General features: G+C 58.0%; 1 protein-coding gene and 1 long non-coding RNA gene across 5 annotated transcripts in view; one reads left to right on the top strand and one right to left on the bottom strand.

Moving 5' to 3' along the window:
- The window catches only part of TRPM5 (transient receptor potential cation channel subfamily M member 5), a 23,655-nt gene extending 12,090 nt beyond the window's left edge, over positions 1-11,565 (bottom strand). The window contains exons 1-10 of one of the 4 annotated variants that reach the window (XR_001888265.1): positions 11,524-11,565; positions 7,562-7,724; positions 7,112-7,236; positions 6,320-6,500; positions 5,278-5,444; positions 4,465-4,648; positions 2,642-2,706; positions 2,281-2,472; positions 1,841-1,943; positions 48-166 (exon numbers count right to left, since the gene is read on the bottom strand). Coding sequence is in view for 1 of the 4 variants with exons in the window: in XM_017887465.1 (XP_017742954.1) it covers positions 48-166; positions 1,841-1,943; positions 2,281-2,472; positions 2,642-2,706; positions 4,465-4,648; positions 5,278-5,444; positions 6,320-6,500; positions 7,112-7,228 (1,128 nt within the window). In the remaining 3 variants the exon portion in view is untranslated. The remainder of the gene's footprint in view (positions 1-47; positions 167-1,840; positions 1,944-2,280; positions 2,473-2,641; positions 2,707-4,464; positions 4,649-5,277; positions 5,445-6,319; positions 6,501-7,111; positions 7,237-7,561; positions 7,725-11,523) is intronic. The other 3 variants (XR_001888263.1, XR_001888266.1, XM_017887465.1) reach the window with 3 other exon arrangements.
- LOC108539080 (uncharacterized) lies at positions 8,508-17,513 on the top strand. Its single transcript, XR_001888273.1, has 3 exons — positions 8,508-8,623; positions 11,802-12,000; positions 17,373-17,513. It is a non-coding gene; the product is annotated as an uncharacterized LOC108539080 (long non-coding RNA).

Raw genomic sequence — 17,513 nt, 5'->3', positions numbered from 1 at the left:
TGGGCAGTGCCAGGAGGGGGAGGCGGGTGGGCCAGACTGGGAGGCACCTTCCACTCCACGTCCCCATTGAAGATCTCACTCTTGGCGATGTCCACGTGGTCCCAGGCCACGGCCAGCTTGAGCTCATCCAGATAGTCCTGAGGCTCCTGGCTGTGGCTCTTGCAGGCTGTGGGCAGAGCAGGCAGGCACTGGCGAGGGTGGAGCTGAGGGCCTGACAGAGCTGGGGCACAGGGTCCCCGAAGGTGGGCTGCCTAGAGACGCGGAAACGGGAACTTCACGCTGGGACTTGAGGGGGCACATGAGCCACTTCTGAACACCAGCAGGAGGCATAAGACTTTGTGCAAACCACAGGAGAAGGCGCACTGCCCTGGTCTGTGTCAGCATGGCCCATCTGCTCCCACGTGAGGCACCTTCCTCGGCCGCAACAGGGGTACCCCAGCTACCACCTGGGCCTGGAGGCCACTTCCTGGATGTTGTCAGGGTAGCATGCCAGGCCATGTTTCCTCCACGGGCAAGGGCATTTGACCATGACTTGGTGAGGTCACCAGGGTCACTCGAGGGAGGCCTGCAGCACCTGGGCCGGGTGCGTCTGCTGGAAACCGCCGTCCTCACCAGCCTCACATGTGAGGCTCGCCAGCCTCAGCCTCCACAGTCGTAGACTCCGTAAGACTATGGTACCTCTCTCAGGCCGCTGGGACCAAACTGAGACTCATGAGAAGGGGTGGGAGAGCTCCTAAACAGGGGGGCTCCATTGACCTCCTTGTCCTGGTGAGGTTGCTAAACCCCGAGCCACCTGCAGTCCAGACACCCTTCCCAGAGTGGCCCCTCACTCAAGGTGTCCCCAGACCCTGCTCAGCAGCGCCCCTCCCTGCTGGGGCTACATCTGCCTGCCAGCAGCCAGGCCTTCAGCACGTGTTTGTCTCCAACAAAAAGCACATCAAATGCTCATCAAAATTTTCCATCGGCGGATGAACAGATGCATCAACCACAGTCTGTCCACAGGCTGGAACCTGACTCCGCCTTACAAAAGGAATGAAGCATGAAATGCTATACGCTGCAACACGGATGAACCGTGAAACCCTCCCACTCCTGCAGAGAGCCATGGACACAAAACGCCTGTTGGCAAATCCATAGAGACAGGAAGCAGATCGATGGTTCCCAGGGGCTGGGGGGAAATGGGGAGTGAGTGCCAAGAGGTATGGGCTCCTTCTGGGGCAATGAAGGCTTCTGGAATTAGATAACAGTGATGGTTGCCCCACCTCGCGAATATACTAAAAACCACTGAATTGGCCAGCGCGGTGGCTCACGCCTGTAACCCCAGCACTTTGGGAGGTCCAGGCTGGCAAATCACGAGGTCAGGAGTTTGAGACCAGCCTGGCCAACATAGTGAAACCCCATCTCTACTAAAAATACAAAAAATTAGCTGGGTGTGGTGGCGGGCACCTGTAATCCCAGCTACTTGGAAGGTTGAGGCAGGAGAATCTCTTGAACTCGGGAGGAGGAGGTTGCAGTGAGCTGAGATCGCAGCACTGCACTCCAGCCCGGGCGACAGTGCGAGACTCCATCTCAAAAAACCAAAAACCAAAACAAACAAAAAACAACCTCCCCCCCCCAAAAAACCCACTGAATTGAGAGCTTTAAGTATAGTTTTAAGCTGTGGTAAAAAAACACATGTCATAAAACTTGCCAAATACAGAGAGATGCATGAATCACGTGTTATCTTTCCTGGGAAAGGACAGGCGAGCGAGCGTCACAAACGGCCAGGCTGCCAAACCCCAAAGTGTCTCCGAGCATGAAGCCGCCTGATGGTGCCTGCCGTGCCCACCCTGCCCGCCCTCACCTTTCACCAGCGCCTTCAGGATGACTGTGTCCAGCTCCTCGGAGCCCTCCTGCTCAAAGTCGTACACGGTGAGCAGGTGCTGGTGTGAGGTGATGTTCTGCAGCTGGGCACCAGAACAGAGCCCCGATGGGGCAGCCTCAGCCAGGACAGGGGCAGGGGCAGGCTGTGGTCGACACCAGCGGAGGCACAGGCAGTGTCCCCAGGTGAGCCTTGCAGCCTGCGTGCCCACCACCCACTGGGCCCATCCCGGGACCACCCGTAGACCAAGGGGCTGCCTGGGTCCCTCTGCTCCCTGTGGGCCTGAAGCGAGAGCGGGTGGGGGGCCCGGCAGTCTGAGGTGGGAGGAGTGGGCTGGAGGCTGCATCAGCAGGAGTTCTCCCAGAGGACCAGCCCCACCCCGGGAGGAGGGTCGGGAGGACAGGGGAGGGGGAAGCGCATACCAGCTTGGTCCAGCGCACAATGTCCTCCCAAGAGAAATGCTCGCTGGGGAACTTCTCCTTAAACTGCTTCTCAGCCACCCTGGGCACCAGGAGGTGGGGCTGGTTCACCAGGGCAGCGAGCACATCAGCGATGCCCCCCGAGCCTGCCAGGATCAGCCACGGGGCAGCCTGCTCCACGGCCCTGGAGATCCTCTGAGACGGGGAGGGAGGGGAGAGCAGAGCCCAGATCATCCCGGCGACATCTGGATGCAGGTGTCAGGGGGGCCCCCATCCCTTCCAGCCCTGTCCCAGGGGTGCCCAGAATCCACCAAACCCCTCCACAAGGCTTCAGCCAGCCAGGGGGCCTCAGCCAGGCCCCTACCTCCAAGGTGCTGGGATCACCATTGACCAGCAAGCAGAGGACAGGGATCTCGATGCTGCCAGTGCCTATGGACAGGGTACCCGTGAGGCCTGAGGACTCTCTGCCTGGGGTGACCACCCAGATCTTAGGCTCTCAGGCCACCACATTTTCTAGTCAAAAGCTAGCTCTTCTGAATAAAGTGAGGGCTTTGTCTGGGCTATGTGGCACAGGCCGCTTATTACAGCCCCTGCCGTATGGGGGTCGAGGGCTCCAGTTCTAACCCCCACTGCCCAGCATGCGGACTTTGTGGCAAGAGCTGGCCTACGGCTGTTAAAATACAAAGTGGCATGGAGGAAACGGAGCCCCCAGCCCTGCAGGTGCAGTGCCGCACCACACACACTCATGCTGAGCGTGGCAGAGGCAGCATCTCGACCATCGAGGGAGCTCTGCTGGGCGGGCTGCTCCTGACCGCTCAGCAAACCAAAGAGGTACAGGAGGGAGTCTTCAGGTTTCTCCCCCAAACAGAAGCTGCAAATGAGACGTCTATATGTGAAGCCCCCAGAGAGTCCTGGACCTGCCCCCGTCTTCTATGAGGGAGCGAATTGACTGGAGGTGCCTTAGAATCACCCACAGGGAACTAGGCTCCCAGGTGGGCCCCTGACTTTGAAAGGTGCCTCCTGATTGAATCTGGAGGATAAACCAGACCTGGCCAAATGGTGCCCGGGCCAGCAGGGCTTCCGCAGAGCAGAGCAGGACCCTCTGCCTGTGTCCCCAGAGTTTGATGAGATTTTGTGTTTTCATTTCTAAAGAGTGCTCAGTTGGCCGGGCACAGTGGCTCACGCCTATAATCCCAGCACTTTGGGAGGCCAAAGCAGGCGGATCACCTGAGGTCAGGAGTTCAAGTCCAGCCTGGCCAACACGGTGCAACCCCATCTTTACTAAAAAAAAAAAAGCCAAGGATGGTGGCACATGCCTATGATCCCAGCTACCCGGGAGGCTGAGGCAGAAAAACTGCTGGAACCCGGCAGGTGGAGGCTGCAGTGAGCTGAGATCGCACCACTGCACTCCAGCCTGGGGGACTGAGTGAGATTCTGCCGGAAAAAAAAAAAAAAAAAAAAAAAGGCTCAGTTGGCCTTGCCAAGAAATTACGGCAGCCTGAGGCCCTGACTCTCCACCCCACCTGGCACGGGCAGCGCTCCCACCCTACACGGCAGCCCGACGCCCTGACTCTCTGGGCCATCGGAAGAACATTTCCCGAAACTGCCCACCCAAAAACTGCCCACAAAAAAAACAATTTTTGTTTCTAAATATTGTATATTGTTCATAGACGTTATAAATAATTATATGCTTTGTTTATGAATATTATTTACACACTAGCATTTTCTTAGTAAGTTCAGCTTTTGAACGTGCGACTGGCCAGAGGTGCCCATTTCTCGGGTGACGCTGCCCTCTGGCGGCAGCGTACGTCACGCCTGGCGGCAGGAAGTAGCCCTCTTTCAACTCACAAATCTCATTTTGCCTCTCAGAGCCCCAGAGCCTCTGACCACAGCAAGGCCCAGTGAAAACAGAACTGCACCTACTCTGGTGGGAATGTCACTGCCCAGCCAGAGCCACTCTATCCAGCTCTGCCTCCTGCACCGCCCTGCCCAGACAGCTCCTCCTCCCAGGCCCCCACGGCCCAGGTCTCGGTGCCCAGGCATGCTGGCTGCGTTCTACCTGGGAAGCCCTCCTCCTTCTCCCTGGCGGTCACCCCCACTCTCCCATAGGCGGGTCCCTGGATCCCCACTGGGTCCCAAGGCAGTTGGCCACCGGCAGCTTTCCTGGGTGGCTGGGGCGGGCCTCACCCCCGTAGCCTGTCCTCTGCTCCGAGATGTGCTTCTCCAGCCTGAGCCGCAGCTCCATCAGCCCATCGTCCTTCCCCAGGGGGCCTGGCTCCACCAGGATGAAGTGGGAGAGGTTGCTGTCCAGCGAACAGAGAGGCCCCTGGCTGCTGCCGTCATCCTCGGGGTAGTGGACAGGAATATCCTCCTGTGTCCATTCAGGGAGACGAGGCTGAGCCCTCGGGAGGCAGTTTGGGCCGGGTCCCGCTGCGGGATCCTCCCTGCCAGGCCATACACACTACACTATGGGGCCCTGCACAAGGCTTCTGCCTGAGCCTTGGTTTCCCCACCCTTCAGACAAAAGGAGGGACCAACAGCTGGGGCCCGGGGACCCTCCTTCGACAGTCAGGGGCAGGGGCGGTGGGGAGCGGGTTCTTTTAGACAGAACCATGGAGACAGCCAGGGCTGCTGGAAGCTCCTCCTTCCCGACTCCAGGGCTGGTGTCCAGACATCCACCAGGGGCTGAATGGGCCTCCCTTGGCAGTGCCTTAGACAGACCCCAGTGTGGGGGACGGAACTTGCTTGTCCAGGCTTGGACAGGGCTTGGGGCCTGGGCCCACGTGGTACAGGAGGAGGCGAGGGACCTCGCCACAGTCTACACTGGCCGTTCCCTATGCGGTACTGCCACCTGCCGGCCGCGTGCTGGCTCTGTCCGATCCCTGCTCTTCCTCCAGCCGGAATCCTGTCCTCCCAGAGCTCTCTGCCCACTGCCCAAACCCTTCTGAGCCCCTGCCCCCAGGGCCCCCGCAGTCTTGGTGCTGGGAACTGGACGTGCACCTGGGCCTCCTCCAGAATGCGGCGGTGCAGGACGCGGCCCAGAGAGGCCATGCCGACGGCAACCACACGGACCTTGGTGGATGTGCTGGCCAGCGAGTGGTCGCGCACGGCCTGCCCGACATGCCGGGCCAGGCCCACGTGGAGGGCACTGGTCAGGATCCAGGCTCCTGTGGGGACGGAGGAGGGGCTCACTGTGCCGCACGGCCTGGGTCTTTCCTAGTTGGCCCCACGCCCTAACACCTAGGCCCAATCAGCAGCCAGTTAGCTGGGAGCCAGTGGTGGGTGCTGGGGAATACCTCAAGGCGGGGTGGGGAAGCCGAGGCCCAGAGAGGGCAAGACACCCACCCAAGGCAGGGGACTGGGCAGCAGTGGGACTAGCTGGGTCCAGAACCTATGAAGTGGCACCCCCACCCCACCTGGAGCACACATGCTGGGGCCCAGTCCTGCCACTGGGCTCCCTCCGGGACAAATCCGAGACAGCTCTGTCCAGCTGCCTCTGCTGGGCCAGAATCCCAGGATGTTTTCCCACAGTTTTACAAAGCCCTCGGCCGTGTCTGGCTGGAAGATCTCTTTGAGTTTGCCACAGTCATTTCTTTAGTGAGGGTCCCTGAAACCTCAAGCCCTTCTCCCAGGTGTTGCATAGGCCAAGCTGCCTCAAAAAAGAGCCCAGTCATTGGACTCTGGCCCCTACAGCTGGCTGGCCCGACTGCTTCCCCAGGGGGTCCCACCCTGTATACACCGGGGTGCTTTGGTCCCAGGTATGTGGGAGCAGGGACGTCTCGTAGTGGAGGGGGCAGCTCTAAGGAAGGGCCAGGCCCAGCTCGGGGAGGCCCTGGTCCAGTACGTAGGCACTGCTGCACCTGTGGGTACTGCAGAGGACAGGTGGGCAGTTTCGGGAAATGTTCTCCTGATGGTCCAGAGAGTCAGGGTGTCGGGCTGCTGTGTGGGGTGGGAGCGCTGCCCGTGCCGGGTGGGGTGGAGAGTCAGGGTGTCGGGCTGCTGTGTGGGGTGGGAGCGCTGCCCGTGCCGGGTGGGGGCTCACCTGTGCTCTGAGCCACCTTCACCAGCCCCTTGCGCAGTACGTCCCGCAGCCAGGACTTCATGGCGAAAGGCTGCTCCTCACCCACAAGGGACACCACCAGGTTGGGGGCCGGCAGGTGCCACTCAGCAAGCAGCAGGTCAAAGAGCACAGACGGGGCCACTCCGCTCAGCACCCGTACAAACTGCAAGGCGGGGGCTGCAGCTCAGGGCTTTCGGGGCACAGGGCACGGGAACTGCTGGGCATTGGGGTGGGCTGGACACAGGAGGCAGAGGAGGTGCTGAGCATTTGTGGGCTGGACATGGGGGGCACTCAGCACTGGGGAGGTGTTGGGCATCAAGGGGGCTGGACACAGGGGGCACTGGGGAGGTGCTGGTCCCTGGTGGCAGGTAGCAGGAGGAGAGTGGCCCCCAATACCCCTTTTGGGACAGCGCCAGTCCTCCTTTGACCTGCCGTGTGACCTGGAGAGTCCTGACCCCTCTCTGGGCTGGCATCCTCCTCAGTGAGCCGAGGGCACTGGTCAGAGGTGAGGCCTTGGATGCACTTAACCTTGTACCTCCAAATCTCTCGGGAGGACCTCAGGGGTCCTGCTTATTGCAGGGAGGTAGGAGGCTGGCCAGAGCCACTCCTTCCAGCTCTGGAACTCTGCTTGTCTGGGGACTCTGAATATGGCCCCAGGGGAGCAAAACCCAGGGGTGAGGAGGATCCTGGCACTCAGCTTCCAGGGAAGGAAATGGGGGCTCATGGGTTCCAGGTCAAGGCGGACATCACCCGAGGCCTGGGGACTGCCCCTACCTTGCCTCGTTTCTTCCCAGACCCTCCAAAGTCGACCTCGCCCCTGCGCAAGCCTAGCCCCTGCTGGTCTTCAGCATCCTCGGGGCTTCCGGGACAGGGGCCTTGGACATCCTGCATGACAGCCTCTAGAGATGCAGGGATACCCCGGCCCTTGAGGGCTGGGAATGCCCATCCCCGCCTCCCTCCCCTCGGGGCGGGTGCTGCCTTCCCCTAGGAAGCCCCTCTACAGCCGACATGCACGAGGAGACCTGGGAACTGCCCCAGGCATCTCTGCCCCAGGGACCTTCTCTCCAGACGGGCCCTGCCCAGCGACCCTCTCTCCAGACGGGCCCTGCCCAGCGACCCCCTGCAGCTCTGTCTCTTGCTGTAGCACTGCCCCAACCAAGCTCCTTTCCAGGTGAGGCTGGGATGTATGGGGCTCTGCCACTGGCTCCTGGTTCCTCTACTCACCCCACTCTGGGCACCTCAGGTCAGCCACACCTGCAGACGCTTCTCCAGAGGGCTTTTGTGGGGATGACCTGGAAACTCCGAAAGACTCAGCAGAGGCCTTGCAGCCCCCTGGCCACACAGCCCACTCACTCCCAGGACAGGGATGCAGAACCCCTGGGTGCACCTGGGCAGAGGTGAGAAGGTGAGGCAGGTGCCCTCAGCTCAGGTGCAGGAGGCAGGGTGGACAAGGGACCACCTTCCTTGCCCAGGAGGTCCAGGAGGCCCAGGACACACAGAGGGGAGGCCTCGCCCCGGCCCACACAGCATCAGCGGCAGAGCTCTTCCCTCAGCGCTCCCGCATCAGGGGAGAGGAGGCCTCATGCACCTCAGCCCTATTCCCTCAACCCTCATGGGGCTCACGTCTCCCAGCTGCCCGGTGAGGTCGGGCATCTCAGCCCCTCTCTACCTGGTAGGGATCCAAGGATCGGCGCTGTCCCCTCAGTGCCCTGGCTCCATCCCTGCCCACGGCCTCATCTCTCAGCCGCCCAGCCCCAGCCTGGCTGATCTCAGCCTGGCTTGGCCCCACCTCCTTCCGATTGCTCGTCTGAAAACTCAGTATTGGAAGCTGGTGTCTGAGGACAAGCCCTGGCAGGCAGAGGGCACCTGCTCCGCTGTCTGCCCTCCTGGAACCATGCGCCGGGTCACAGGCCACCGGGCAGAGATCTCCCTGGGCCCCCAGTCATACTACCCTGTCCCACCTGGGGCTACCTGGCAGCTCCTGATCCCACAGAGCTGTCCCTTGGTTATCCTGTGCCCACCCTGTGCCCAGGCGCTCTGGGCTGTGCCCACCACAGAAGGCCCTTTGTGAGAAGACAATGGACCGTTCTGTAAAACCTTTCATTTCCTAGAGAGGGGCCCACCTGTGACCTCAGAAGGGGACATAGGAGTTGAGGGGACCTTCAGGCACGAGAGGGAGTATGTCCTGGGACCCCTGGTGGGGGGCTGGCTTTGGGGCAGAGGCTAAGGCCAAGGCCCTCCCCATTAGGCCTCTGGAGCCAGCGCAGTTACTGCGTCCCCAGACAGGTATGTCCAAGCCCCAAACCCCAGTACGTGGGAATGTGACCTTTGGAAATAGGCCCTTTGCAGATGTGATTAAGATGTAAGTAAAGATGAGGCCATGTTGGAGAAGGGGGAAGCCTGATTCCCAGGTTCTCATATAAAAAGGGGACATTTGGACATAGAAACAGATGAGCAGGGGAAGACACCCTTTAAGACACAGAGGAGGTAGAGGCAGGGGTTGGGGGATGCAGCCACAAGCCAAGGGACACCTGGAGCCCTGAAGCTGGAAGAGGCAGGGAGGATCCCCCTCAAGAGCTTGGCCCTGCCGACACCTTGACTTAGGACTTAGCACTGGTGGCCTCCAGAACCATGAGAAAATCAATTGCCGTTATGTTAAGATGCCCAGCTCAGGCTGCTGTCTCGGCTGCCCAGGGTCCCTGTACGAGGCCCAAGTCAAGCCTGGCATGACTTCTGGTGACTGCCAGCTCCAGGCAGGACCCACTCACGGACCTCAGCCCCCTCCTCTGGCCAGGCCTGTGGAGGCGCCCTGATGCTCTCAGCACCAAGTGGGCCTCAGCCGTCCCTGCAGGGTAATGCAAATCCTCCCGCACTTCCTGCCTGCAGAGCTGGAACCAGCCTGCAGACCGCAGAGAGGCAGTATTTGAATACGGCCTCCCGCGCTGCTGGTGGAGACGCTTGGTGGTTTTCAGTGTTGGAAGCTGGTGTCTGTGGCCAGGCCCTAGGTGGGGGCTGGAGGCTGGGACAAGGCTTGGCATTGCTGTTGCGTCCCAGGGCTGCTGAAACAAAGGGCCGCACCCTCGGGGGCTCAAAACAACAAACGATGATCTCATAGTTCTGGAGTCCAGACACCCCAAATCCAGGCATCGGCAGGGCCGTGCTCCCTCCGGAAGCTCTCCGGCGGGTCCTTCCCACCCCTTCCAGGTTCCCAAGGCGCCAGGTGTTCCTGGCTGTGGCCGCGTGGCTCCAGCCTCCGCCTTGGTTGGCGTGTGGTCTGCCTCACCTGTCTGTCTCCTCTGCAATTACTGAGTGCCCAGGCCTGCCCTACCCCAGTGTGCAAGGACCCCACTTCCAAATGAGGTCACATTCTAAGCTTTGCAGTGGACAGTATCCCACCATTAGTGTCGCCCCGTCTCAGAGGACACCACTTAATGCAGAACAGGCAGTGAGGTGGGATGTGTGCTTGCAGCCCTGGGCGGGGGTCCTCACCCTGGGTGGGAGTCCTCACCTTGCGCGGGGGTCCTCAGGCTGGCCTTCACTCCCACCAGGCCCTGCCACACCTGGCCACCCGCTGGGGTCAATCCTGGCTACATCTGGACATGTGCCCTGCGACTGGGGATGCATGACCAGACTTGTCCCCAGCACAGGGTGTAGGGGTTGGGGTTTGGCCATGACCCTCAGCCTGGGGGACAAGGCTGGGCTGGACAACACTGTTATCCTTACTTTCCCAATGACTCTTAGGCTGTAGATGGGGGACTCCCTCTTCTCTTCCCTTCATCCCTGGTGGGGAAGCTAATGGGAGCCTGGGCCTTGGGAGGGGTCCTACGGGGCTCCCTGACCCTTGAATTCCTCTCCAGTGAACCTCAGTTTTGCTTCTTGGAAGTTCTGGGATAGGACACCCATGAGCACCCTTCAGCCTGGAGCTCAGCAGCGCCTCCCCGACTCTGTGCAAGCCCCCCGGGGGAAGAGCAGCAGCCATTAGAGGTGGAAGCAGCCACAACCCAAGCTCTGGCCCTTCCCAGGGCCCACAGCACCTCTTTCCTCCTGAGGACAGGGCAGAGCTAGGCGCCCAGCAGCTGAGGTCAGGGAAGCCGAGCAGCAGCATGGGGCAGCCTCACCTTCCCAGTGGCCGCAACCACCCCTTGCCCCACACCCAGGCTCGGCACCCCCTACACCCACCGGCCAGCCCAGGGGCTGAGGAGGCATTTGGGCAGGTGCTGGGCACCAGGCAAATGGGCCTAGAGGGAGGCAATGCAAATAGCTGGGATTTGCATGAGCAGGTGCTCAGGTCTTCTGCACCCCTCCCTGTGCATCCCAGGGTGGGGCAGGGAGCCGGGGACAGCCAGAAGCCTTCATGACCCCCGGCCAGAAGCCCACCCCAGAACTCCCAAGAGGCAAGACTGAGGCAGCGCCCCGGGCAGTGAAGGTGCTGGGGCTGTCAGGGCAGTGGGGCACCCGTAGCCACAGCCATCCCAGAGACAGCCAGAGCCAAACATGGCTTCCCTGGCACCCCAGGACCAACGCAGGACAGAACTGGATGGCCAGGACCTGGGGTCCCAGCCCCGCTCATCCCCACCAGGCTGTGTGACTTTGGGCGGTTCCCTCGGCCTCCCTGGGCCTGTCTCATTTTTGAGATTTGGGGGAACGGCGAGTCACAAGGGGAAGGTGCCAGAACGGTCCTTGCAGGCAACAGGCAGGAAGTCAGATGTGTCCCTGCGTCCTCCCTATGAGGATGCCCCATCTCCCTGGGCTGCAGTGGAGGACATAGCTCAGGGAACACAGTAGTGACCTGGTGACCCCAGACCCCTCCCACTGCCCCACTCCCCTCACCCTCGGCTTCTGAGCCACACCTGCCTTTGCAGGCTGCCGGCCAGACACTGTCCCTGAAGTCCCAGATCCAGAGCCCGTGGGGCTGGCCCTCCTGCCCAGACCATCTTCCAGCACTGGGCAGCCCCTTCCAGAATGCCCCACCTCACCCACAGTGGGGCCGGCCCTCCACAGCCCAGGGAAGCGGGGATCCTCCCTGCTAAAGATAAGGAAACTGAGGCAAGAGGCAGGGTGTGGCCAAGCCGCACTGTCCTGGTCCCCACTCCTCTCGTGCCCACCTGCCCTTCCCGCCCGGGAGGAGGGGTTACAATCCTGCCCCTTCTCCCTACCTGGGCTGGCAGCGGTGTGAGGGTCCCTACCTGCCTGCCTTCTCCCCAGCACCCTGACACGCGGCTGCTGGCCAAGGCGCGGGTGGAGCCGTCTGCCTACCTTGCAGGGTGTGCCTGTGGGCCCAGCTCTGGAGCCTCTCCTCCTCCTCTTCCCCACCCACAACTTCTGGCACCTGGGCAGCCAATGCTGGCCCCAGGGAGCTGGCTGTGAACCAACACAGGGCACCACCTGACCTGCTCGGCACGGCCGAGCCCACAGGCCTGCTGTTGTCAAAGCCACCCAGATACCAAGCGCTGGCCTTCCTCAGGTGTGATTGGTACCAAGGCCCTGGGAGCATCTCTAATTTGACTGGGAGAGGAGACCCTGTGTGGACGTGGCTTCTAGGCCACTTAGATTGCTGCCGTTGCCTCCTTTGGTGCTGTCTGGCGGGGTGGCCCGGAACCGAATGCAGCTGAAGTCCACTCTGAAATGTGATTGGACAGGGCTCTTCAACCTCAGCTTCCACAGTAAGTAGGAACAGGAGCTGCCACAAGAGCACACGTCTCATCTGGAGTGCTGGGCCCAGCTGTCCCATGGAGGACAGGGAGCCAGAGCGACTGCCTCCTCCCTCCTGTGGCCCTGCGAGGCCACGGGGCATTGGCTCTCCTGGTGTCTCATCTGTACTGGAAAGGCTGCACAGCCAAGGGCCAGCTGTGAGTGATGTCCAGTCACCGGTCAGCACTGGGGATGCTCTGTGAGGACTGTCCCGCATCTGGAGTCAGGACAGGGTGCCAGTGGAACAGAGTGTGCCTCTGGAGTCCCGCAGTCCTGGAATTGGATCCTGCATAGCTGTTGAGCTACTTAGCCACTCTGGGCCTCAGTACCTTGGAGTGTCAAACAGAGACTCTGGTAGCCTGGCTTCTGGGAGGCTGCAGGTAACACATGAGGAGAACAGAGCCTGGGGAATACCTCTGTGTGCCCCTTCACAAAACAGACTCCAAGGACCCCCTGTCCGGGGCCCCTCAAACCATAAACTCCAGGAATGGTGGGGGACAGCATCTGGGACTTGCTCTCTGGGACCCTGGTGGCCTCGCTCGTCTGGCCTTTCAGCCGCCAGAGGGCGCCAAAGGACCACAGGCAGAATCTGAGGCTGTGGTAATGGGTGAAGGTGGTGGTGGTGGTGGTGATGATGGTGGCAGTAGTCAGGGTGGTGGTGGTGATGATGATATTGATGGTCATGATGGTGGTGGTGACAATGATCATGGGGACCGTGCTGATGGCGGTGTGATGATGGTGGCAGTGCTTGTGATGGTGGTGGTGATTGTGGTTGTGGTGATGATGGTGGTGTTACTGATGAGTGTGGTGGTGGTGGTGGGCATGAGGGTAGTGGGGACGGTGATGGCCTTACTGTTGATGAGGGTGGCGATGATGGGGATGGCGATGGTGGTGGGAATGATGACGAAGATGATGATGATAGTGGTGCAAATGGCAGTGGTGGTGGTAGTGACTGGTGTTGTTGTTGATGGTATTAGTGCTGATAAAGGTGGTGATGACGGTGTTGATGATGGTGGGTGGTGGGTGGTGAAGGTGGTGGTGATGATGGTGGTGAACATTTTGGCAGTGGTGATGGTGGTGGTGGTGGTGATTATAATAGTGGTGATGGTGGTGGTGGTGGTGATGATAGTGATGGTCATGATGGTGGTGGTGGTGGTGGTAATGACTGTGGTGGTGGTCCTAATGGTGGTGTTTGTGATGCTGGTGGAGGGGTGGTGAGGATGGTGTGGTGATGATGGTCATGGAGGTGATTATGGTGATGGTGAAATGGTGGTGGTGGAGTTGATGGTGGTGGTGAACATGGTGGTGTGGTGGTGGTGGTGGTGGTGATAATTATCATGGTGGTGGTGATAGTGGTGTGTGGGATGATGGTGGAGGTGGTAGTGGTGGTGGTGATGACAGTGTGGAAGTGACAATGGTGTTCATGTTGGTTGTGATGGTGGCAGTGCTTGTGGTGATAACGACAATGATTATGATGATGGTGGTGGTGATGGTGGACATAATGGTGATGGTGGTAGTTGTGATGGTGGTGGTTTTGGTGATGGTGGTGTTTGTGGTGGTGGTGATGATGCTGCTGGTGGTGTTGATGATGCTGGTGGTGATGGTGATGGTGGTATTACTGATAAGTGTGCTGGTGATGATGGTGATGATTGTGGTGGTGATGATGATGGTGATGACAATGATTATGGTAATGATGGTGATGGTGGTGGTGGAGGTAAAGATGGTGGTTGTGATGATGTTGTTCATGGTGGTGGTAATGCTGGTAGTGGTGGTGATTATGATGGTGGTGATTGTGGTGGTGATGATGGTTGTGGTGGTGATGGTGGTGGTGATGGTGGAAATGATGGTGGTGTTTGATAGTGGTGGTGATTGTGATGGTTGTGTTCATGTTGGTAATGGTGATAATGGTGGTGGTGATGATTGTGATGGTCGTGATAATGATGGCAGTGGTGATAATGGTGGTGGTGGTGACAATGGTGGTGATGGTGGCAATACTGGTGATGATGGTGGGGGCGGTGGTGGTTTTGGTGGTGGTGATGATCATAGTGGTGGTGATTCTGGTGATGGTGGTGGTGATGGTGCTGGTGGTGGCAATTATAGTTGTGATGATGGTAGTGGTGGTGGTGGTAATGATGATGTGGTGATGGTCGTGATGGTGCTGATGATGGTGGTGATGATAATGGCACTGATGGCGATGACGGAAGCGGTGGTAATGATAATCACGGTGTTAGTGGTGATGGTGGTGATGAATATGGTGGTGGTGATGATTGTGGGGATGGTGATGAGGGTGGCAGAGGGGGTGATGATGATGTTGGTAATGATGGTAATGTTGGTGTGATGATGATGGTGATGATCATGCTGGTGGTGGTAATGGTGGTGGTAATGATAGCAGTGGTGGTTTTGGTGGTGGTGATAGTAGTGATGATCATGGTGGTGGTGGTGACGATGATGGTGATGATTCTGATGGTGGTGGTGATGGTGGTGCTGGTGGAGGCGATGGTGGTGGTGATGATGATTGTGGTTGGGATAATGGTGGTGATAGTGGTGGTTATTGTAGTGGTAGTGTTGATCATGGTGGTGGTAGTGATGGTGGTCATGATGTTGGTGGTGTTGGTATTGGTGTTGTTGGTGATGGTGATGGTGGTGGTAATAACCATGGTGATGATGATGATGGTAGTCATGGTGGTGGTGATAGTGGTGACAGTGGAGGTGATGGTGGTGGTGATAATGATTGTGATGGTGATGATGATGGTGGTGGTGATAGTGTTGGTACTGGTGGTGGTGGTGGTGATGGTGATGTTAGTGGTGGTGATGATGGTGGAGATGGTAGTAACGGTGGTAGTGGTAGCTGGTAGTGGTGGTGATGGTGATGATGATTGTGGGGATGGTGATGGGGGTAGTGGTGGCTATGATAGTGTTGGTTTTTATGGTGGTAGTGATGATCATGGTAGTGGTGACTATAGTCACTGGTGATGCTGGTGGTTGTGGTCATGGTGATGATGATAGTGGTGATGGTTGTGTCAGTGCTGCTGCTGATGGTGGTGGTGCTGATGATGAGGGTGATGATGGCAATGAGTATGATGATGGTGGTGGTGATGATAGTGGTTGTGGTGTGTTGATGGTGGTGTTTATTGTGGTGGTGATGATGATAGTGTTAATGATTGTGGTGGTGGTGATGTTGTTGGTGTTGGTGATGGCATTGATGCTGGTGATGGTTGTGACGGTGATGATGATGGTGATGATTGTACTGGTGTTGTTGATAGTGTGGTATGATGGTGGTGCTGATGGTCATGATGGTGGTGGGGGTGATGATCCTGGTGGTGGTGATGGTGGTTTTGATAATGTGATCATGTTGGAGATGGTGGTAGTGTTGATGGTAGTGATTGTGGTGGTGATAATGGTGATCATGGTGGTGGTGATATCAGTGTGGGTGGTGTGGTGGGGGGGATGGTTAAGATGTTGGTGATGGTGGTGGTGGTGGCAGTGATAGTTAGGATGATGGTGATGATGATGATGGCATGGGTGCTTGATATGGTTTGGCTCTGTGTCCCAATCTCACCTCGAATTGTAATCACTATAATCCTCATGTATCAAAGGCGGCACCAGGTGGAGGTAATCAGATCATGAGGGTGGTTTCCTCCATGGTGTTCTCATGATAGTAGTTCTCATGAGATCTGATGGTTTTATAAGCATCTGGCATTTCCCCTCACTCCATCCTGCTGCCATGTGAAGAAGGTGCCTCTAAGTCTATGGGGTTGGGGGGCACAGTCCTTCCTCTATCCTGGTCCTTCCCTCCACCTCTGTCTCCTGGACACTCAAAAAAACCTGCAGAAGTTCTTCCCCAGCCACCCCTGGTTCAGTACTAGGTAATGTTCCTCCCTGCCTACAACCTTCCATGGCTCCCTATTACCCTGACAATAAAACCCAAAGTAGCTTTGGAACCTTGGCTTCTGGTGCTCTGCCAGGAGCACTCTTCCTTGGAACTCCTGCTGGCTCCCTCTTGCCACTCAGACACTAGCAGAACCTGAAGTGGGTGCTGGCTTGCACTCACTCCATCCTGCGCCCTGTGAAGAAGGCACCTTGCTTCCCCTTCATCTCCGTCATGATTGTAAGTTTCCAGAGGCCTCCCCAGCCTTATTGAACTGAGTCAATTAAACCTCTTCCCTCTATAAATTACTCAGTCTCAGGCAGTTCCAATACAGTGGTGATGATGGTGATGGTAGTGATGGTGGTGGTGGGGTGGATGGTTATGGTAATTACAGTGGTAGTAGTGATGGTGGTGGTAGTAATGATGATGATAGTGGTGGTGGTGATGTTGGTGGCAGTGATGAGGGTAGTGGCAGTGATGGCAATGGTGTTGGTGGTGGTGGTAGCTTTGGTGGTGGTGATGGAGGTGGTGGTGATGATGGTGGTCATGCTTATGGTAGTGATGACAGTGACGATGCTGGTTGTGGTAATAGTGGTTGTGGTAGCAGGCCATGTTATAATGCTAGCAGCTTTGCTCTGGGTAGGAAGGCTCCAGGTACTCCCAAAGTAGGCACCTATGGGCTGCTATGTAAGTGTCCTTTTGTCCCCTAGCATGGCTGAAACCCTCATCCTGAGAGGAGAAGCAGATATCAGATTCCTCAGTAAATACAGGTTGGTGTTGAGCTCAGAAACGCAGAACTTGGCTCTGGGCAAATGGGACTCAGACCAGGGACCTCACAAGCCCTCAGGCCTGAGACCCTAAAATCCTGGTTCTGAAGGTGAGGGGCCTATCTTGTGGGCCCTGGGCAAGGCAGAGGGTCCACTAGACCCTGAAAGTCCAGCCTGAGCTCACATCCACTCCTCTAGCCTGGGTCGTTGTCCTACAGCAGGTTCTGCCAGTGTCTGTGGTATGTGAAGAATGAGGAGGTTCTCCCAGACCCTGTAAGCCTATGGGGTTGGGAGGCACAGTCCTTCCTCTATCCTGGTCTTGCCCTCCACCTCCATCTCCTGGACACCCAAAGGACTGCAGAAGTTCTTCCCCAGCCACCCCTGGTTCAGAACTAAGTCATGTTCCTCCCTGCCTACAACATTCCATGGCTCCCTATTACCTTGACAATAAAACCCAAAGAAGCCTTGGAGCCTTGGCTTCTTGTGCCTTGCCAGGAGCACTCTTCCTTGGAACTCCTGCTGGCTCCCTCTTGCCACTCAGATCTCAGGTGTCATGTCCTTCCTCAGAGACCCCCTCACCCTAGACTACATCAGCACAGGGTGCTTCCCTCGGTCTCTTCCCATGTGACCTGGTGTTAGTTTTCAGTATGCCTCACACTCTGAAATGTCTTTCATTTACTTTTTTGCTTGTCTGTGTCCCCTACATGAGACTAAGGCCTGGGCATTCCCTGCCACTTCCCTGGGGCCCAGAACACACAGGTACAGACCACATGTTCTAAAGTGGTAAGTCGATGAATGAATGAGTGAATCAATCTGTGAGTGTCCAGGTGTGTCTCTGTGTGAGCACTGC

This window comes from Rhinopithecus bieti, unplaced genomic scaffold (assembly GCF_001698545.2).
Source record: "Rhinopithecus bieti isolate Rb0 unplaced genomic scaffold, ASM169854v2 scaffold_1014, whole genome shotgun sequence".
Taxonomy (NCBI): domain Eukaryota; kingdom Metazoa; phylum Chordata; class Mammalia; order Primates; family Cercopithecidae; genus Rhinopithecus; species Rhinopithecus bieti.
Note: the sequence above shows the minus strand (reverse complement) of the source record. Positions and strands in the feature narration are given on the sequence as shown.